This window comes from Microtus oregoni, unplaced genomic scaffold (genome assembly GCF_018167655.1).
Source record: "Microtus oregoni isolate MIOR12 unplaced genomic scaffold, Mior012 000024F_ref0000369, whole genome shotgun sequence".
Taxonomy (NCBI): domain Eukaryota; kingdom Metazoa; phylum Chordata; class Mammalia; order Rodentia; family Cricetidae; genus Microtus; species Microtus oregoni.
Window position 1 is genome coordinate 18,799,095 of NW_024543083.1, and position 22,229 is coordinate 18,821,323.

Below are 22,229 nucleotides of genomic sequence, written 5' to 3' on the forward strand. Positions count from 1 at the left end.
GGGCCTTCAGCTATGACCTGTCACTGACACATTGATTAATTGATCAAGTCAGCAAAGACCATCACATCTAAAAAACGAGTCATTAATACCTTCTGCTGAAACTTGTGGAGGGGGCACAGGAGGGGAGATGCAATATGGAACCACATATTGCCCCAACCACAAGGCCCACATTGCAGAAGAGGACGGGAACACCCTAAATGCTGACTTGGGGATGGACCTGGGTGAAAGTCACTGGGGAATCAAAAGCCATTGTGATTGACAATCGTAGGACAAGCGACAGGCATTCCCGGCTGCTATCCAGCTGCACTGGCGAAGCAAAGGTGAGGGATGTGGCAGACGTAGGGTGACCCTGTGGAGCACCACCCCTCACAGCCCCATGCACGCAAGTTGGCTGGGGGCCCAAGCCTAGGACCTTGTGTATGCTCAGCAAATGATCCAACACTGAACTTCACCCCAGTGAAAAGATACTCCCTTTAAAAAAATGAAATATAATTTAATTACATCTTATAAGATTTTAAGAATTAACAATCTGGGGAGTGTGTGGTCATAGCACATTGTGGTCAAGTTATGATATTGTCAAAAAATACACTTTGTCTAATGAAGAATAGGATACACACATACCTTTTTAAAAAAATGCATTAGCTTATCTTAATATAGCTTATCAGCTATACCACCTTATGCTCTTATAGAGGACCCAGGATTTAGTCCTAGCACAAATGTTTTGGCTCACAACTGTCTGTAACCACAATTCTGGGAGATGTGACGCCCTCTTCTGGCCTCTGTGAGCACTGTACACAGGTAGTACACATACACACATACATGTAAACATTCTTACACATAAAACAAAAAATATAAAAGTAATCCTAAAAACAAACTATCAGTTTTAAAGGAAACAGAGCAAAAGCAATCACCTGAAGACTGAAGGAAGACACTAAACTCACTGCCTACTGGGTGCCATGGCAATCACTCGGTGACCTTCTCCTTACTTGTTGAGGAAATAACCCTCATCAAGTACACTCAGGGCAGGAGTGGTTTCATGGGATTCCTTTCCCTAGTGCAATTCCCAAAGCTCTCAAGTTTACACACACCCACACTGTATGACTGGGCAACCATGCTTTTCTTCATATAATGCAATATGTTTATAAAATATTTGCATATGTAAAACATGAGTCTACAATATCACTGTATTAATCACACATATACAAATTAATCTTAAAAACCAAACAGTGGTGTCTGCACAACATTCTTCCCTAAAATCACAATAAGTCATGTGATTGTCTTACGCTTGCATACATTGTTGCAATAATCCTTAGACTTCACCACAAGGGAGGGCAAGCCTAGGTCACAGGCTTTTATATAAGGAACTTGAGCGTACTTGGGTTGGGAACTTGAGCGTTCTCAAGTTGTGGTTCCTAGGGTCTCTGGAGCTAAGCCCCCCCCCCCCACACACACACCTAGGGACGTCTGTGCTTGCCTGTATCAATCACCAAAAGAAATTGGAAAGAAGTGTGGTTCCTATGGAGCCCATTTTGTGACTTACTGCACGATGTAAGGGGACCAGTTGTACTGTATCATAGTAAAGTGTTATCAAACCAGACAATTCAAGGCACTTCAAACAGCATCAAGAAATATTATTCGACTCTGTTGTGACTTACCCGCGCTCCTTTTTCGGGGTAGCACTGGCAACCACCGCTGCAGTCTCTCCCTCCGCAGGGCACATCCAGCTTCTTCACCCCCTGTGGAAACCAGACACAAGACAGAGTTTACTTATGAGTGACATTGTATCCTGTTGCAAGTACATTCTACTCTAAGGTGGAGCCACCATCCAAAAATGGTGCACAAGCCCAGCTTAGAACATCTGTGGGTTCCCAGCAGAACTGCATGGAAGGGACAGGGTCCCCAACCACCACATTGTCCCGAGCTGTCTCACTGCTGGCCACACCCCACACCACTGTGGCACGTGGGCTGCCCTGAGTGAGGCAAAGGTGCAGCCTGGTCCCAGAAGTTCCCAGGTGCACAGGGCTTGCTGCTGGCACAGCACACTCTGCAGGCAACAAAAGAAACCACTGACTCTGGACGCTGAGCCAGGACCCAGGCTTGAGGGTCAAAGGAAACATTCCTCAGACCCAGGGCTGGGCAGGGAAGCACCATCCCAGGGCCCAGGAGGCAGATCCTCAGTGATATGGGGAGATTCAGGACACACTTTGAAGGCAAGTGATCCATGGGAGAGGCGTTGGTACGATACCCCAACTCCTACCATGGAATATCAATGAGGCAAAAAAAGGAGGTGCCTGTGAGGAGGCAAAGCTCGCAATACCCCCAATAGCACCTGCAAGTCAGCTGGGGTGCATTGGCAGGAAAGTTGAGATGCACACCTCTTCTCCCTCTCCCCCTACCTCCTCAGGCTCTCTGTGAGGAGGAGAAACTGAGGAATGAGTCTTTCCTAAGTGCTGGACTGGTTAGCTGCTGGCTTCTGGACGGTGGAGCCTGGGTCACACAGCTAGGAGCCTGGACTTCCCTTTCAGACCATGCCCACAGGACGCAGGAAACGACAAGTACCCCGACTCCCTTTCTTCTCTTCTTACTAGCCAAGCATTCGCTGTGGTCCCTACAGTCCCCTGCGATGGGTTGGTACAGCCCTTCTGCATGCTGGAGCAGGACAGAAGTGAACACAACTCAGTCTGTTCTATTTTGGCCACAGTCTGATGCCAGCCAACTCACAGAGCCGAGATGTAGGCAGTTACACCTAAGGGGACCCTGTAATTGTGTACGGTAGACACGGCTTCTGCCATTCACTCAGCCAGACTTTATGCACATGAGTCCAGCAGATGACAGTATTCCTCTAATGCCGGAAGGTTTTAACCACAGAATTAAAGCTTTTGATACACTTATTTATCCTTGTGTTCCTGTGCATTGTCCCAGGACGTCAGTGCACAGCTTGCGGGCATCGGCTCTCTCCTTCTAGGACTGGACTCGGACAGTGCCTTTACCTGATGGGCCATCTCACCAGCCCCACTGCTGAGATTTCACTATGGGCTCAGCCTCAGAGACTTAGCAAAAGGTCACTGGGAGATGTAAGTCTCAGCACACAAGCCCCCCTCTGTGTTCCCATTCTTCTAGGTCCTCGCTGTGGAGATGCCAACGGTACTACTTCAGAACTTCCCAGGTCTTGCAGAGTCCAGGTTTCACACACACTGCACCGGGTGTGCAGGCCCCCGGAGGCATCTGACTCAGCACCACCTGGCCACAGTCCACCTTGGGGATCCTCAAGCCCTCAGGCTCTTTTTGTCCAGACAAGGTTTTCTCGTTGGCTGAGCATTTCCTAACTGAGGTCTCACTCCAAAGCCCTGCGGTTGCAACCTTGATAATAATTCTCTAATTAATCTGCTGTTTGATGAACTCTGAAAAGGCCCAACGTTCTCAAATCTTTTAAAAAGCAATTCCCCCCAGAACTCTTTTCGAGGCAATAAAACAACAGGAGGTCCATGGTGTAAGTGTAAATGTATATACAATTCTTTTATGCCTTTAAAACACAAATCTATGTTTTTAGTAGTTCTTTTTTTTTTTTTTTTTGTGGCTTCGGTGCACATCTACACTGTGGCTCCTCAAGTCCAGGTTTTGAAGGTGAGATTTCTAGAAACAAGGTCCATATTGAAGTGTGGGTTTCCTAGAAGGCCCTGGGTACTGAGGCACGCGTCTGGATGGGCCACCCTACTCACGTCTTATTATGTGTGACTATGATCTGACCAGGCAGATACCTTGGCAGCTGTGCTGCATTTACTATAATTCCCCCAGTAGCTGTTCAGAAAGCATCGGGAAGTCATCAGTGCGAAAGGGACAAACCTGTGCTCATACTCTTGATCTGGTGTTTCACACAGTGTTTTTAATTTTGATTTTAGAGCCACTTGCCAAATCCCTAAATATAAATCAATGGCTGAAATGATCTTAAAGGTTTGAAATTGATCCAATGGGTTCTCTGGTCTGAGGGTTAGGGTTGGATTGTAGAAATGAGCAACACCAGCTGGGGCACCCTGTCTCATGCGGTGAGAACCAAACATAGTACTGGGAGGCGGACCCTTAGACACCAGACCAGTTTGCCATGGCCTTTCCAGCCCCCTCACCTGCCCTTCAGGGGTTCTCTTGTGAATTCCAGCATCTACAAGAGCCCTCAAGACATCGAGTGGAGTGTCGGGTCTCTAGGACAAACAGAAATATTGACACACCGGGGCAGGGCATGTACTCCAGACGGACTCTTAGAGACCGGACACGTCTCAGGACCAAACTACTGCATTCTCCTAACAGGAAGTAGAACTCTGGAACATTCTCAAGATATGAATGCCTTCCTGAGACCATGGATGAGAAAGAGAAGAGCTTCTGTGTGGGCTCTGTGCCTGGACACCTTTCCCTACACTTCAGCAGGAACGCCGAAAGCTCACACAAGCCCCGCCACTCTCCGCTTTGAATCCGATTCTTTAATCCACAGCTCAGCACTATTCAAGGTCAAATCGTCATCCTAATTGTTACCAAGTACTTAATAAAAATGGTGGGTTCTTCCCACTTGACCATCTTGGGAGCCTGCTCACCACCTCAGGGATGGAGACCATCCTGAACTTTATTTCCACCTTCACAAGAGTGAGTTCCCCCCTGTGTAGCCTTTTGAATCCTCTTTAAGATCTTTGTATTCCCCCTTTACAATCACAGGTTAAACAAGGGTCCCAGGAGTACCTGGCCAATAATACACTGCTAAGATGGAGTTCCTGGGGTGGGGCTCCCACATGCTCACCATGTGCTGTGACTGCACACATCCATTCGGGTGAGCGGACACTCTGCTTAGTGGACTGTCTTAATCCCAGGGTGAACACGACGCGTGGTTCTGGAGAGAGGGTTGTAGTGACACTGGCGAGGCCACAGAAGTGGCCACGAGATCCTGAGCCACCAGCCTCAATGTGTTTGTGTCTACTCTGAAGTCGCTCCTCCCGTGAGATCCTGGGACCAGTAAGGAGCCTGTGTTGTGGGCTGGTTGAACCACGCGAGAGTATCTGGCCCTCCAGCTGCAAATTATCAGGACGCTCGCTGCACGGGTAGCTGGAGCCAATCACTAGCTTTCCCTTGACCAGGTCACTCACTCCGCACTCTCCCGCTGACTGACTCTCTCATAGACTTTCACACTTACACACTCATGCACACTCATTCCCCACTTATACACGCATGTGCAATCACAAACTCCTCACTTGCACTTATGCACCCTTGCTCACTGAGGCACTCACTCAGACAGACCACCCGCTGTCTCATCCTTTGCTAAACACTGACTTTGGACTTTGGACTGTGCTGGGCTCTGGTGTAAAGTGGACATATTGCACACAGTCCTTGCCTTCATGGTATGTGAGTAACTAGAGAAGATTGGCAAAATAAACACATCAGTGCCTAAATTCACATCGTTTAAATTCTGGTACATGTTTTGAGGAAGAAGGTAGCTGGAGACTGAGCCAGTAACAAGCAGGTGTTGGGTATAACCGTACCTCTTGGCACTTGTCCCTGTGCTCACTGTATGGAGACTGCCTTGCAGCAGCCGTCTGTGGGCCCCCCTTCCAAACTCAACAAGAGTTAGAGACGCCAACCATCAACTCCTTCCTGAAGAAATCACGCTAGCCATCCCAACACCTGCCACACTGGACACTGAGTCCCATCTAGGATCCCAGCCCTGCCAACATGGCAGAAGACTGGACATGACTGTCAGGGGAGGGGAGGGGACACGAATATCCACTCCTCATCAGCTTTGGATGTTTGCTGTATTGTGGAGCCTCAGCAATGCGGAAGCAATGTCAAGCCTGGAGCCATGAGACAGCGCTTCACGGAGCTTCCATAGCAGACATGCAGGAGACTGGCTGCACCCACAGGAGGCATGAAGTGCGGCTAATTCCTGCAAGCGGTTCCCAGGAGCAGACCGTGTGGACAGCTAGGAGGCGAGCAGAGCTCCACAGCCACCGGAAAGCCAAGTGGCACAGTGGTGAATTGCGGGGTAAGGCTGAGGAGGATGGAGCTGAGATTAGAGACAGGGATTGTCACCAAATAGGTCACCTCTAAATGACAGCTGTCCTCCCACTGCCCCTGATACCCTAAGTGTGGAGTGTGGACCTGGAGCCAGTCAGGAACACAGATAAGAACAGCCACAGCTGTCGTGCGGAGGTGGCACATGCCTTTAATCCCAGCACTCGGGAGGCAAAGGCAGGTGGGCAGACGGAGGCAGGTGGATTTGTGAGGCCAGTTTGGTCTACAGAGCAAGCTCCAGGACAGCCGCGGCTACACAGAGAAACCCTGTCTTAAAAATAAATAACTAAATAAATGAAAAAGAGAAAAAGAAAAAAGGACGGGCCGCAGCCTGCCTCCCTCACATTATTTCCAAGTCCAAGCTGCATGCAGACATCATGTGGAAAGGAGCCCAGAGGACCAGCTCACCAAGGAGCGGGCCCAGCTATGGCCGTACCAGTCCGAACATGGCTGACCTCATCAATGAGTGGTCCCTTCGCTGGAGCAGAAGAATCTCCTCCAGGTTCAGTGGGGTCCCTGGCCAAGTGGACCCTGAACCTGTCCATCCTAGGACACTGCTTCTCTCCTCCTTCTGACCCTGACCCCTGTTCCCTAGGGGAATTAGGAGAATCGTGGAACCTAGGTCTCAGACACTGGATTTCCAATCAGTGTAACACGGGACTTTCCTTCTTAAATACTGCCCTTTGGGCCTCCTCTCTCTCAGCAGAGCTTTATTCCACCCTGAATTGGTAGCCAGCATGGCTGCATGGTTTTAAGTTACAGGATTTGGGAATGACCTGGATCACAGAGCAGCAGGTAGCAAAGCGAAGGCCTAGAGTATGGCGTAGAGGATGTTAGGAAACATTTCTCACTTGAGATATATATATATATATATATATATATATATATATATAATTTATATAAATTTTTTCCTTTGAAGTCTTTCTGAATCCTGATACCATTACTTCTGAAAAGAATCTAAGCCTCTCCACATCTTTATCACTCTCATCCTGGGTACCCTTACACCATTATGGATGCACGGGCTGGGTTGTTATGAGCCCTTTGCTTCTGGGAACCCAGAAGTCATAACACCTTGTAAGGAAAGGCAGGCTCCAGCTTCCTGAACCAGGCTCCTCTCAGGTTCCAAAGTCATAGCTCAAGCTGTTGGCTCTCTGGCTCTGCCATCTATAAATGGAGTGTGTGTGTCGGGGGGCAGGGCAGAGATGGGTGTTAGCAGCTGCGAGATTAAGGGCACATCCGGTCCCACAGTGAGCTGGCTCGGGCTCCAGTTCCAGCAGGTCAGGGCCACTGACAAGACACAGTATCATGTTGCCTTCACCAGGGACCGTGTCCCATGGGACAGACAGGTTCCTCCTTGCCTGGTAGAAAGGGTGGGCTCGGTCGGTCCCAAGTGTCGTGCAAGCCACCCAGCACCGCTCCTCCCAGAGACACGCCAGGACTTACGTTCAGGACACTGAAAGGTATCTTTGAATAATAACTTGAATACCAGAAAGCAGAACACACGGGATTTAGAGGCCTGAAGACAATCTCTCTAGCTACTTGTGCAGATCATTCACACCCAGGAAGGACATAAATGGATGCAAATGCACCCAGGTCCCCGCATACTTGAGGGTCACCTAAAGCTGACACTGGCATACGTGAATGAAAGGGGGAAAAGTCTGGCTCTTGTTTTTGACTTGTGCATAAAGAATGATTACTCAAATTTATATGAAGATCCAAGAACAAAACTCATCTGTCCTAAAACAAAGAATATTTTGTCCTCCACATGTTCCAACAAACATCTTGTCCAAAGGAAGTTCTTTTAAGCCGGTATACCTCCAGCCAAAAAGAATCGCTTTGAAAGGAAGATATTGCAGATATTCGGCACCGGTCGCCCCCAGCCTCTAACCCCAACCCTCCCCCGCAGAGGCGTCTTTGAATAACTGACTCTAAGCCACACCAGAGGTAAGTCTTACTGTCGAAGGTAATACGGTTCCCATTTGTGGGCAGCATAATCTATACAAGTCTTTGTTCTGTCACAAGTCCAGTCAAGCTGGGCATTTTACAGACTTCTTTAATCCACCAGCAGGCCAACGAAGGGGAGAAAGCCAACTTGGGAACAAGGTTCCCAGTACATTTCTATTAGTTTATCAAAACAGGAAGTATAAGCCATTTCCGCACATGCAGCTTTAGAAATTAAGGAAATAATTCCAACATGGTATTAGCAAGACAAGGTATATGGAAAGGAAACACAAATGGCAGCAGCACCCAGTGGGCGGCCTGGAGGTCCAGCCGACTCCTTTGCCTTTGTTTCAGGCCGGCTCAGCCGAGTGCAGCCACTCGAAGGCAGCCTGAGACCATTGGCAGCTAGGGAGAAAGGCAGATGATGGGCAGACCGATAGCCGGGAAGGATGGCTCGCCACCAAGCACCAAGTGATTCCAGGGTGGTGCAGCCACTGTTGTCTTGGGCATTCATGGATGGAAGGTCTCACGGGGCGGGAAGAGGTCAGACTGCTCTAAAGAACAAGAGAGGCAGGAAGATGGAGAGCTACAGAGATTCCAGGATGAAGGTCATGGCCACGGGTGCGCTCACTGGTCCTCATTCTCGTCTCCATGGCAGCATATTTATATGCCTCATCTGAGCCCTGGGGAACAATATGCATTCTGGGAGGTAGAGGCGGGACGGTCAGGAATTTAAAGACAGCTTCAGCTACATAGCCACCAAGGCAACTCCAAGCTGGTGGTTTCCAAACCTGATTTGCTTTTGACAAGGCAACATGAGATGCCATGCTGGGGAGTGGGGGCGGGGCAGGCTGAGAGCAGGAACCTGACAGATGGGAGAGGAAACTTCCAGAAGGCTCCCCAAGTCACATCATTGATTCTGTGATGGCTCACAAGGGATAGATGACAGACTTGCGCGTGAGTAGCGGTAGCTAGGCGCTCTGTGAGTGATGGCGTCAAAGACATCTGGGTGGAGATTGCCCTAACCGTGCTGAACTCCAAACTGAGGCCTGTCACTCACCCTCCCACAGGAGTTGAGGGTTGACTGACAGCTTCTCAGACACTCTTTGCTGTCCAAGTCCAGGGTCATTAACGTCAGACAGACAGACAGCCTAGCTTATGGGCCTGGGGCTGCAGACACAGGAATGAGAGCTGAGCCCCAGCCAAGGATGGGTGAGCCAGACGCTGCCTCAGAAAACACCAGGCCTAGGGCTAGGGATGATCTCAGGTGTGGGTGGGCCGGGGCTGCAGGTGAAGACAAGCTGGCCTTGGGCAGCTGGAGGAGGAGAGAGGAACTTGGCATTTCCTGTTGCGATGCTCCTTCTGCCTCGGGCTGCTTCCTGTGTATGTGTTTCCCTTATGGAGTGTCTCTCCTCTCACAGGGAGGAAGGTGTACCCCTCGTCCTGCTGCTGCGGGCAGGGAGAAGCCCAGGCAGGTGTGGATGACTGACAAGCTACCCCTAGCTTCCTGTCCAAAAGCACTCCTTCCCTGGCTTCGGAGAGCAGCCGGGTCCCTACGAGGAGGAGTTCAGGCTCCCTTGCAGAGTGGCTTCACTAAGTGCTAGGTGAGGGATGGGTAGAATCCTCCTCTTGAGTCATCTCATCCAGGAGGCTGGAACGTAGTGGACCTGGGCAGAGGCTGCTGGGCTGAGTCAGGCAAAGCTGGTGACCAATCAGGTGTGGTCAGCTGGGGTGGAACTGGCCAAAGAGCCCGCAGGGAACCCTGGAAAACCCCGGAAATACGGGCAGTAGCTGGCACGAGGGGCATTTTGACTGCCATATGAATCCTTGTATTTATTTCCACAGCATCTAGTATCTTTCTTAAGATTTAGTTATCTTTAACTACCATGTCTTCATGAGTGTATGTGTGGGGGTGTGCACACGTGACTGTGAGTGTCCCTGGAGGGAGAGGATTCCCTGGAGCTGGAGTTGTAGGTGGTTATGAGCTGCCTAACTCGCGTGTTGGGAATTGAGCTCAGGTCTTCCGTCAGAACGGTGTGCACTCTTTTCAGTGCTGAGCCTTCAATCCAGCCCATCGTTGTATCCAAAGTCTCAATGCTGTTGTCCATGGACTTCCTCTTTTTTGCTTGTTTTCTTGCTTTTTTTGTTTTGCGGTCACTTTAGGTGTTCAGGGAGTTATGTAGGCCAGGCTAGTCTTGAACTCAAAGAGCTCTGCCTGCCTCTGCCTCCCGACTGCAGGGATTAAAGGTGTGCTCTTCCACGCCTGACACTGGCTATTTATTTATTATTTTAATGATGTGTACGTGTGTTTGTGGGGGTGTGCACATATGTGGAGGTGCCTACAGAGGCCGGGGCTGTCAGCTCTCCTGGTCCTGAAGTTGTGAGTGTCGTGAGCCGTACCATGTGGGTGATGGGAAGAGAACCAAGGTCCTTTGCAAAAGCGGCAAGTGCTCTTAGCAGCTGAACCATCTCCCCAGGCCATCCTTCGAGTTCTAATTCCTACCGACTTCCTAAAATCCATCCTGTTACCTGCCCCTTATAATTGCTATGGCAACATGGTCAGTTGCTAAGGCAACTACAGATTTATTTTCATTGAAGTTTGGGTGTCTGTGTGAATCTATGGCCACACTCCAAACTGAACAAGGGTGTGTGTATGTGTGTGTGTGTGTGTGTGTGTGTGTGTGTGTGTTGCTTTGTTTACCAACCTCCAAGGACTGACTCGAACTCAAAAGTCTCATCAAGCAAGAATGTGTCCTTTGGTCCTGCCAGAGGCAAGTCCCACTGCTCCTTCCTTCTATCCCCTTCTCCCCAGACCTGCTGTTTCGGGAGTGTGGCTAGGCCGGTACAGAGGTCCTGCCACTCTCCCTCAGCACACTGGGGAAGCAGGCCTAACCGCTGGTCCTAAGGCCACTCTTGCTAAGGTTGTTTCACAGCTGGTACTGTTCTGGAATTTCCCATACACACCTGCCACCTTGGGGGGCACTGTTGTATGCACACACAGCCAAGATGGCCGGAGCAGATACCAGCTCCTCCTGTTTGAAGTCATTTTTCTGATTTCTAGGAGTTTCTCGGTTGGCTCTAGTAATGGCTAATTTTTGGAAATTACCGCCTCCACCCCACACTTTCCCTAGCCACACCTGGCTGGTGGGTACTTCTGAGAGTCCTTTAGTCAGGAGTCACCTCACACACTGCCCACAAGACAAAGCCTGCTCCATGCTTACCCTCTCAATCCCTCCACTCTGGTCAGTCTCCGGGACTATGCCCTTACCTCTCCTATCACTACCACCTCGGCTCTGCTACTCCTCTACCTCCCAAGTCTCCTTCCTTTTTCAGCTCCAGCTGAACACTTCATAAAGTATTTTCCCACAGTGATGGAATGTCAAGGACTTTAAAGGCACCTAGCATGGACACCCCTGACTTTGCATCGTCCCCGAAGAACGTGTACACGCTGTTCCGTTCCCCAGCCTGGAATATCCTTTGCACTTCCACCACCACCGTGTGCAGTCAAGACTTAGCTGGAACAGCCACTCATACTGGGGAAAAGGGAATCAGACCACAGTGGCTTCACTTCCCATCCCTACCCACCCTTTTTAGGCACAGGGATTTCTGCTACAATGTATCACATGACCGTGTCTGAAAGCTATTCGCATTCTACTAAGCAGCAAAACTAGCAAGGCACATGGGAAGGAGTGTGGGGCGGCGCATGCCATACGCTCTGACTTCATCACCAGGGCTCTAATAAAATTAAGCCAATTAAAGTAATAGCAGAGCTTAAAAGACATGGTAACCTCCCAATGAGTTAAAAACAGTCTTTGTGAAGAAAAGCAGAGGCATCGTGGAAGAGAAGGGGCGTGAGGACCGTGGTGATTGGCACATGCACCTGGGAGGAGCCCGCAGCAAGCCCCTCTGAGACAGTGGCTGTCCTGGCCGAGGCAAGAGAAAGGCCATCGGGACTTGACAGCCTGTACCGCTTGCTGTGTGGACCTGCGCATGCCACCTGCACCATCAGTTCCCGTGATCTGTCAACACCACGCACACACCCATGCTTTCTGTCGACATCATGCCTACTAGCTGTCCACCAGCAAGGATGAGTTAGACATATTCTAAGAAAGCAGACCCTGTGGTGGTCGCCACACACGTGGGGAGTAGGTGCTAAGGAGGAAACTGGCCTCCACTAAGGATTCCTTGTGCCGGCTGTTGACCGTGGCCATGTCGTAGCCTGTGGCACACTGTTCTGTCTCAGGGTGGAGGCTTGTCAGGATCCTGCAGCCTTCATCTCAGAGGCTGTGGATGTGATTACAGGTAGAAGATGTCTCTCTCAGTAGGGTCACATACTAGATCCAGAATAAATGTTCTTAAACATTTATGCTTTCCTGTACATATGCTGGTCAGCCAGAGAGACACAGTCTACCGAGACGCCATTTAACACAGGCATTAGCTCACAGCCTACCTTCACTAAATTCTAATGATTTATACGGCATGTCAGCTCTCAGTTTTCTCTGGCCAGGAGTGAAAATGTGCATGTTGGTGTTGGCATATGGGTCTGAAGCGAATACTTAACACAGCTCATAAAAGAGAAGTGGGTCCATCCTTGAAGCTGTTTTCTCCCTGAGAAATACGCCTGACTGATGAGCATGGTTCACTACCCTCTGGCCACACCTTTCACAAAAGATCTGAGAAGAACAGACCGAGAGAGACCGAGCCACGCTTTGCACAATACAATAACATCTCTGTTCCGTGCACTGGAGACTGGTCCAGGCACGGAGTGCCTCGGTTTGTATTGGCATGTAAGGAATGGCAGAGGCCCTGCCTGGGCAGGCTGTGCTTTGGATTATGCGCAGCTTCACCGCGCAAACCCTGTGTGTGTCACCAGCCCCGGGACTGGTGGAGTTCTGATATCAGCAGCGTAGCTGTTGGAAGCACCTGCTTGCCTGGCTTCTGAGATGTAGTGCCTGCCTTTTCTCCTGTTTATGCTTGGCCAAGGTCGTCAGCCCTGGTGGTGTTTGGACGGGCATGTGTATGACTTCACACATGAGTAATGACTCGGGATTCCTTTGTCGTGACCTCATACTCTTTAGCGTCTGCTCATTAAACTGGAAGGCCTGTGGACAGTCTGCTCTGAATGGTAGGAGGGAGGGCTGGTGGCCGGGGCGAGAGTGCCCATCAGACATGCCCAGTGCGTGTAGCATGCTGCTGCTGCTGCCTGAACTGTCCGCTCAGACGCCCCACTGATCATTGTGTACGTGATCAGGTGCACATGAATGTGTTTGCATGTTTCCACGGAAGACAGAGATTGTTCCATGTTGGTGTCTTTCTCAACCACTCTCTACTTAAAGGTTTGCGACTGGGTTTCTCCCTGACACTGGGGCTTCCCAGTCCTGCTAGACTGCCGTGTGGGGAGGACCAAGAGTTCTCCTGTCTCCCCTTTCCCCAGCACTGGGATTACAGGCACTTACCACGACTCAGCCATCTCCCGGCCACTCTCCCTGCAGTCATCTCTGATTCCTATTCTCTTTGCCCCCTCCCCTCCCTGTAGAGGGCTCGGCTTGTTTAAATCCTCACTGGATGCTTGCCTAGATCGCAGTGTTATCCTATACACAGACTTGGCCCCGGGTTGGCTTACACCAAGCTTTGTCTGCTGACCCTTCCGACGGGGTCTGTTCAGAGAGCAAACGCCCATTTTCAGGAGTGAGCCCGTGTTGAGATGGTCTACACTGGGGCTGTGCCACCCCAGAAGCCCTTTCCGTCTACTCTCCTGAACTGATACGTGAACACAGGTGACTTTCTCAGCTTCATATCCTCAAAGGGGGGTCTTGCATACAAGGGAGGCCTCCAGGGTCACCAGCTGCCTGGTGTCTTTGCCCTTCCTGGGGTGTCCAGTTGGTCCATCTCACAAGGATGGAGGTATACAACAGCCCTGTCCTCCTGTCTCCACACTGAAGGGACACAGACTCTATCATCTTGCTATAGCCTGAAAGGAGAGGGTCCAAGAGAGGGCCTGAGTAGGGCTGGCTGAGGCAGGAGGCTTCCTTGTTCAAGCTCTGATCTTTATTTATTCCCACCCACTGAGGGGCCAGGCCAGGCCATTTGGTGCCCAGAGTTCAGAGCAGGAGACATTTCCATTATCCATAGAGCATACTGTTTATGGAGACAGGGGGATGTTTTAATTCTTCATCCAATGGCCTGCATATAACACTCATGAGTCTAGAAATAGCCAATGGAATTAACAGGAGAGGGGCAGTGCCTTCATCTTAAGGACCACGCACTATTGTTTTCTCTGGAGTAAGATGTTGAGAAACATTTACCATGTTGACTTATCCCTAATAAATAGGCCTCTTGGTTTTTTCTTTCTTAAGAGAGGGATCTGGCTCAAGCATGGCTCGTGTGGCTTAATTGCTGAACCTTGTCCGTAAGGTCAACTAATAAGTCAGGGACTTTGGGGACCCAAGCCAATACCCCTATTTTCTGTGTATTGCTATGAGCCCAAGCTAAAAATTCATGACTACTGAGCGGTTCTCTGGATGTATCCAAAGTCCCCTTATCAAACACAAACAACTAACATGCTGGGTCTGTAAACATCCAGGAGTGGACTTCCTCAGATATTCTAAGTGATGTCATCTGGCCCTTCTTTCATATCCGTTTTTATTATGTTCCTGTCCTTTCAAAACAGAGTCTGAACCACAGTCCCACAAAAGCCAGGAAATGTCACCCCTGGCAGCGGCAGACCTGGGAGCAAGAGGAAACTGATAAACTTCAAACACCTCCAGCCTGGGAGGAGGGAGGAGGAGGGGCTCTCAGAGCTGTTTCATCTGGTGGATTTCGAACCCAGGGCCTTGCATCTGCCAGACAAGTGCCCTACCATCGAGCGACCATCCCTTCAAACAGGGAATTCTTGCTAGCCCGTTGGAAACCATCACCAATGTTACCCTCATTCACAGTTCACCTGAAGCAAACACTCAGCCCACAAGCAGCAGGGGAGGCTACGGAGGCAGACAGACACCAGCACAGGGGACAGGATGACTCTGCATTGTCCGGATGAACTTTACTGTTTCAGTCAAGTGTCCAGTCCCTCCTGCATGCCAGGCATGGCTCGTTTATCCAAGCTGGTATTCTTTAGGCTCGGGTCATGTCACTTTCTGGCCAAGAGGCCCAGCACAGAGACATGGGGATTGCAGTGACACCATGTCACCAAGCAGAAGACACGGTGCTTTAGGGGGCTGGTGTGGAGGGTGCAGATGGAGGGGAATCGGTCTGACTGTGTCTGGGGGATTCTCCTAACAGATGTAGTGTGAGTCCGGCTTGGACCGGCTCTGGGCCAGGCTCTGCCTTTTAGGCGGTGACGTCACTGTCCCTTCAGTGCTGGTCCTCAGTAGGTCTCTCCTGCCTCCTTCCTGACCCTGACCTTGTCATGATTCAGCGCTTCCTTTCACCCAGATCTCCACCCAGGGAGGAAGCCACTGCCAGGAACTGCAGCTCTCTTACACACCATAAATGTCCAGGCTGGGGGAGCCTGCCTGACCTCCGTACCTACACTTCGGTCTTTCCCTTAATGGACACTTTTCCCTTTGCTCAATAGCAACCCCCAAGCACCCTAGACAGATGAAAGGCCAAAGTCCTTTGATGTCTGTGCCAGCGGTGCCCCTGAGATCACACAGTAGACAACCCCGGGAGACCAGAGGATGTGCGTGGTGTACATGCTGGACAGGCTTCTGGGTGACTTGACAGTCCAGGCCACAGGGAGACCCCCCCCACCAAAAAAAAGACCTTCTTCAGTTTTCTTTGTCCCTTTCCAGCTAGCTGTGACAAAGCATCCTGAGACTCACAGAGGGTCTCTGCTTTCTGCTGGAATCGTCCTGAGGACTGGACTGGTTCCTGGGGTGCTGGTGGTGAAGACCATGGGACCACGCCGCTCCAGGAACCAGAGCACCCCGTCACAGAAGGATGCCAGGGTGGACTATGGGACAAACACACCCTCTCCTCTCTCTAGAGGAGTCGGCATGGACTCCTGGCTTTTTGTACTCCCAGCGGTCTCAAGGCTCCCCGGCCCCCTCTCATTCGGTTTCTTTACACCTTCAGAATGAGATGTCTCTGACAGACAGTAGACGATTTACCAGGATGGTTGCTGATTGAGATGCAGCAACACTGAGTTGATCTATAGCCTGGACCGCCTGTGACATTTGGGGACTCCTGCACACTCAGGAGTTAGGAGACCATCTTACTACCAACTTCTCCTATCCCTCCCAGGACCCAGCCACAGTTACGGTGCCATCATAGACAAACCCAGTCACTGCACACAGGGTCACTGCTCTACAGACTTAGACCCCACCCACTACTGGAATACACGAATGCGCCCCCGCCACCGTTCAGTCTCTGTGTCTGAATAGCTGTGGATAACCCAGACGTGGGTAGAAGTCCAGGACCTCCCTGATTTCTTCTTCCACTAAACCTGATGAAGGGCCATTCTGCTCCAGGCTCAAACTAAACCATGTGATTCCATCCCCAGCACTCAAGCTTAAAATCAGTTTTGGAACTGGTCAAGATGAGTAACATCCCATACCCCTTGTTGGGACAAGATCTCACCAGATAGCCCAGCCAGACTCTCCCCAAACTATGCTTCTCCTGCCTCAGCCTTCTGAGCGCTGGGACTGTCAGCTCTTTCTTAGTGAAGATGTGTTATGGGCTCTCCTTTCTCCCATCGTCAGGGTCTCAAGCCAACAGGGGAAGACATATGGTAAAGACAGAGGTCACTGCACTTCCACCTACACCAGTGGTTCTCAATCCGTGGGTGGCGACCCCCTTGAGGTCACCCGAACCTTTAACGGGGGTCACATATCAGAAATCCTGCATATGAGATATTTATTTACATGATGATTCATAACAGTAGCAAAATTACAGTTATAAAGTAGCAGCGAATCATTTCATGGTGCGGAGGTCACCACAGTATGAGGAACTGTATTAAAGGGTCCCAGCGTGAGGAAGGTTGAGAACCACAGACGGGGACTATCTGAAGGGAATCCACGGGCGGTAGCAAAGGTGTGTGAGCCCTGCAGGAAGGCTGCCTGCTGCAGACACCTTTGCGGACTCCCCACTGAGCGCCAAGTGTTTTCAACCCTTTTTCTCCAGCTGGAAAACACATAGTGAGTGCCGCACGCTGTCTCTCCTCTCAGACACTTTTCTTAGTGATTAGATTTGGTCCTTTGGAGTAAGCAATGGTATTCTGCATAAAAAAACAACTCTCACTTTTTTTTTTCCTACGCAGAAACTTCCTCTGAGCTCCGACTCGGGCTCATCTCTGCAAGGTGGTACCCTGAAGGTACCCTGTGGATGAATTAATATCTGCTGACAGTCTGACCCACGCAGTAAAGACAGACTTAGATCTGCCAACCCCTGGTCGCCAATTTCTATCCCCAGTGTGTTCCCTTTCATTCCTTTTATGGGGCATGCAGCTCTCCCAGAAACTGTCGTGCAGTTTCAAGACCAGAACAAAACCCCAAACAAAAGCCTGGCTTCTTATTCAGCTTGTCCTACAGGCCAGCAGCCAGGACCTGGGGCTGGGGAGGGCAAACAGGATGGGGATGGAGGAGCTCATGTCTTCGGGGCACAGGAAACAAGGAACCCTTGCAAAGCTGAGGCTCCCAAATCAGGAAAACAATGTGTCATGGTTTGGGTTTGAGAAACCCCTCTGAGGTTTAAGTGTCAAATGCCTGGTTCCCATCTGGTGGCGCTATTTTGGGAGGCTGCGAAGCCTTTAGGGTATGGGCCCTACCTGGGGAAAGTAGATCACCAAGAGCGGGCCTTGGAAGGTGGGAGGCTGGCTCCCACTTCCTGTTCTCTATGGTGTGAGTAGGTTTCCTCTCATGCCCTGGCTGCTGTGAACTGACCTGGAATGTGTCTCTCCTACCACGAGAGACTGAAACTAAGGTCAAGTCAATCTCTGTCCCTTAGAGCTGTTTCTGCCAGGTACTGTGGTCATTGACACAGAAGGAACTACCACACACTCACTCCTTCCTCAGCTGCAGAAGGGCTGCCTTGCACGGTCCCAGTCTCACACACTCGACCTCTGAAGTGCCCACCTCAGCTTCCGCGAGAGGCTGTGTTTGTAGCACGTGTTGGCCGCTGGACTCACACCACCTCCCCTCTTGTGCTAATGGAACAACCTGGTTCTGCAGCTCCTGGCAGCCCCAGTGCTCTTGGAAATCATCTCTGTTTTGTGTCCTCTCTTCTCATCATCTGTTTCCCATGGCATCTCGCTCCTTTGGCAGTTCATGGTGGACAAGTCCTACGGTTCTGCCCTCTGATTGGCTTAGGTGAAGACTCCTTCACTCAAAACTATAGAAAATTTTTTTTTTTGTGTGTGTGTGTGTGTCCCAGTATCTGAGCCAACTATGGACATGCTTACAGAATATAAACACATAAAAACTGTCCCAGCAAGGGCTCACAACGCTTGTTTAAATATCAGGATAATTTAGTAGCAAATACCTACCAAAGGTAGAGCTTTCTGAAAGAGTTTCTTCTGGTTCTAGAGCCCCAAAGTAGCTCTAGGGCTTTGCTACCATGATGCTTACTTTAGAAGCATGTTCTTTGATGGTCACATCTGAGTGCCAAAACTTCAGTTAAGTACTGATGCTGAGTATGAACTCAGGACCTGTCTTTGGTATGTGCTCCAACACCGAGTTGGAGCCCCAACACTCTTTTTTTCCTAAGCTGCTCTGGACACTGATGGGGACGCCCTGTGTCCCCAGAGAACAGACTGCAGGGCTTCCCTGCCCATCCACATACGACTTCTGCTCCCAGGTGCACATTGGAACTTCTGTTGCAACTGGCAGAGGAGTCAGAAGCGGATCCGAGGGAAGCAGGCAGAGGCCAACACCACTGCCGGGTGTGAAATCCTACACACCAGTCCACCACTTACAGGGGAGCCAATCCTCCTCTGTTCAAGCCTTCTGACGGCACTGACGATGAGAAACTGAGGACCCAGACCCAGACAGTCTTGGAGTGAGGCCCGAGGCTCTCAGAAGGATGTACCCCTTGCTTGTGCTCCTCTAGGGAGCCTGGATGAAGACAGGAGACGACCTGTCTTCTCCAGGACACATAGCAGCTGCGTGTTTCCTTGTTGCTGAGACATAGTTCTCTGTGGGTATAATCAGACTGACCTGGCTGGTGGTCACTGGGGTCAGAAACAAAGGCAGCAGAAGCCAACCCAAGCTGGCACCAACAGTTCCAATGAGCACAGCCACTGTGCCAGCCTCCACGGGCACTCTCCAAAGTGCAATCTGTTTTAAGGACCCCATAAAAACTTGCTTGTTCAGCTTCATTTTGATATTCACTTCCCACTTTTTTATTCATCTGTCCGCATGAATAGCACCATTATACTCAGCCTCCCGAGTGTGGCATCGTTAGAGCTCCCCACATGTTCATGAAGGGTTGGCTATGCCCGAGACACACAATCAAACATATTATCAGAGAGTCATTAGAATATTTTCCAGGAAAAGAGGAAATGGTCAACTCTTAATTCTTGGCATCAATGTTCCAGAATAGTGGAGAAAATAATTCAGAATGGCCCGAAGGAAAAAAAAAAGTTAATTAAAAAAAAATCCCAAACTGTCTGGGAACATATACAGATGCAAGCAGTTGTAGGCTGAAGGGAAGGGACACAGCCCAGTGACCATCTGGGGGCAAGAGTGAGAGTTGTGTTGTCACCGGAAGAATAAAGAGTCCGACACAAGTGGGCAGACGGCTACGCTTTCATGGTAACCTTTGAATTTTGCTTTCCAAAGTTACCTCTTCCCCATCCTTACTTCTCAAACATGTTATAATGACAGGGAGTTAGGATCCACCAATCAAGTACTTTAAATTCCCCAGAAGAGAAGTGTGTATAATAATGTTGACTCAACACCCAGCCCTGGGGAGGAAGAGGTGGGAGAGTCACAAGCCCAAAGCCAGTCCAGACTATACAGGGAAATCTTATCTCAAAGGAGAAACAAAGATTCCTTCCTAGATTTTTTTTTCTTCGAGGGCACATGTCACCCCTCTTGAAGATGTGTGCCCAAGCCCTGGTGACAGCCATGGGGGTAAACCAGAGAACACAGTGTAGGACAGAACCAAGAACTCATCCATCACCGGAGACACCAGCGAACTTAAGAGTGCCAGAAAGAGAACTCTAGTGGCTTGCATCTGGAGAAGGGGCAGCAGGTAGCTGCTCTCTGTGGGACTGGTCTAATGTGAGCAGAGGACTCTCGGTCACTGGCCTTCCTGTTACATGTCTTCCTATAGTGCTCTGGTGACATTCTGGAACATTCTGGAAGAAGTCTCCCTCTTACTTTCTTAGCCTCCACCGTCCTCCTACAACCAACTTGTTTCTTTAGTCAACCGCTCAGGAATGATGCTTGCCTGGCATTTATTGCAGGGATGCTCTGGGATTTTCTCAACCATCCTCACAGTAGTCTACAATCCGGTTTCTGCCCAGGCTTCCTAGATTACACTTCTACCTGGCAGGGAATGAGTTTATTTAGCTGATAAGCATCTCAAATGCGTGTTGTGGATGCCATGGCAGATAGACAGGAAACGGAATTCTCTGCTTGAGAATGGAAGCTGCTCTCAGAGGTGGACATGGCCACGAATCTGCTGTGGGGTCCAGGAGAAAGGATTTGAGACAGGATCCTTGACACATAATTCTAGTACCTTCTGATATGTGCATAGCAACAAGACTCACAGGGACAGCTAAACACAGCGGAGTTTGCTGTGATTGACAAGCCAACAACAATGCCAAGTGCTTTAAAATCCCAGTCTCTTCAGAATCTCACATTTAAGAGTCAATGCTCTTGATTGGCTTCCAAGGAGATGCATTTTACAGCTCAGGCGCATGGCGCATGCTACCCAGCTCCATAGGGTTCTGAGTTCAGGCATTTATGCATACTGCATGTATCTTGTTCCTTGCTGTGTCACCAAACACTGCCACTGTAGAAGAAGCATTGGAACCAGGCAGCTTGACTGATACCTGGCACCACCAACTTAACTTTCTGGGCCTGGTTTCCTGGTCAGTTGAATGGGGACAGTGTTCCTACTTCCTATGGCCGCAGGGGAGGTAACTTGAGGGCATGCGCCTGAATCACTTAGTCCAGTGATAAGAACTTATCTTAGAACAGAACAATGCAATTATTTATAGTCAGAACTATTCAGAGAAGCAGCTGTGACTGTCGAAGGCATTCGGGAATACGGTGCTCATGAGCCCACAGGTACTGTGTACTGTGGGGTAGTGAAGCAAGACAGGACCCCAGGCTGTGGGCCACCGCTCTCCAGGACTCAGAAGCTTGCTGCTGTTAGATGGACTTAATGGTCTCGCGCTCCAGTCAGGATGTCTTTGAAGAAGAGAAGGTACCACATGAAGCCACCCCGGGGAGAGATTGGAGAAGGTGCGGGAGTCTGTAGGCACACAGTCACGGGCAGATGCTCAGCAGGGTTGAGAGCCACTGCACACCTGTGGAAGACTCAGAATTCTGCAGGGCTGGATGTGGATGGACATGAGCAGGGAGAAAGCTATGATGCCTTCTAAGAACTCAGAGACTGCTTTTATACTAACAAGAAGCTGGTTCCGTGAAACATTTCTGTCCAGTGGCAGGGCCAGATACGTAAAACAAGGATAGGCAGGGAGGTGTTCACAAGTGGCACCTACAGTTAGGATAGTTAGGGACCCAGCCATCCCACATGGGACCCACCCATTCCAGAAGCCGACCTGCAAGCCCTCAATAGGCTACAATGCCTCCCACACCCACTTCTTGCTTGCCAATGTAACTACCATTGGAATAGAACTTCTAGAAATATCGCTGTGTGTTTAGGTGGTGAAGACCTCTGACTGAGCTTGGCAGCGGGCACCCCTGTTCCCAAAAGCCAGTGACACCCTTGAGACTCCTGCTGACGTTGGAAACATGACCTAAACCAATTGCTCAGAAAGCCAGCTAATAACGGAAGGAGTCCCTGGTGACCTTCCACAATCAAACTTTCAAGGCCAGCATGCTGCAGCATGGACAGAGAAAGTGATTGTTCTGTGGAAAGTTCACGCTAAAAACTCTGTAAATTCATATATTGGGAGTTCATTTCTTGTCTTCTGTAAACTATGCTTGCTCTGGGGGAGACCATAAGACAGGATCAGCGTTCAGGACGAAGGGAGAGGAATGTTCTGTTGGGAAGTGCCCTGAGAAGGAGCTGTCATGTTCTTCATGGGAGCAGGCATGAAACATTGG

At 50.1% G+C, this 22,229-nt stretch overlaps 1 protein-coding gene across 1 annotated transcript in view; it reads right to left on the bottom strand.

Annotated features, from left to right (window-relative positions):
• Positions 1–22,229, bottom strand: part of Col4a2 (collagen type IV alpha 2 chain) — a 136,651-nt gene that overhangs the window by 94,743 nt on the left and 19,679 nt on the right. Inside the window, exon 4 of the mRNA XM_041673760.1 lies at positions 1,656–1,736. Within this exon, the coding sequence (XP_041529694.1) occupies positions 1,656–1,736 (81 nt within the window). The remainder of the gene's footprint in view (positions 1–1,655; positions 1,737–22,229) is intronic.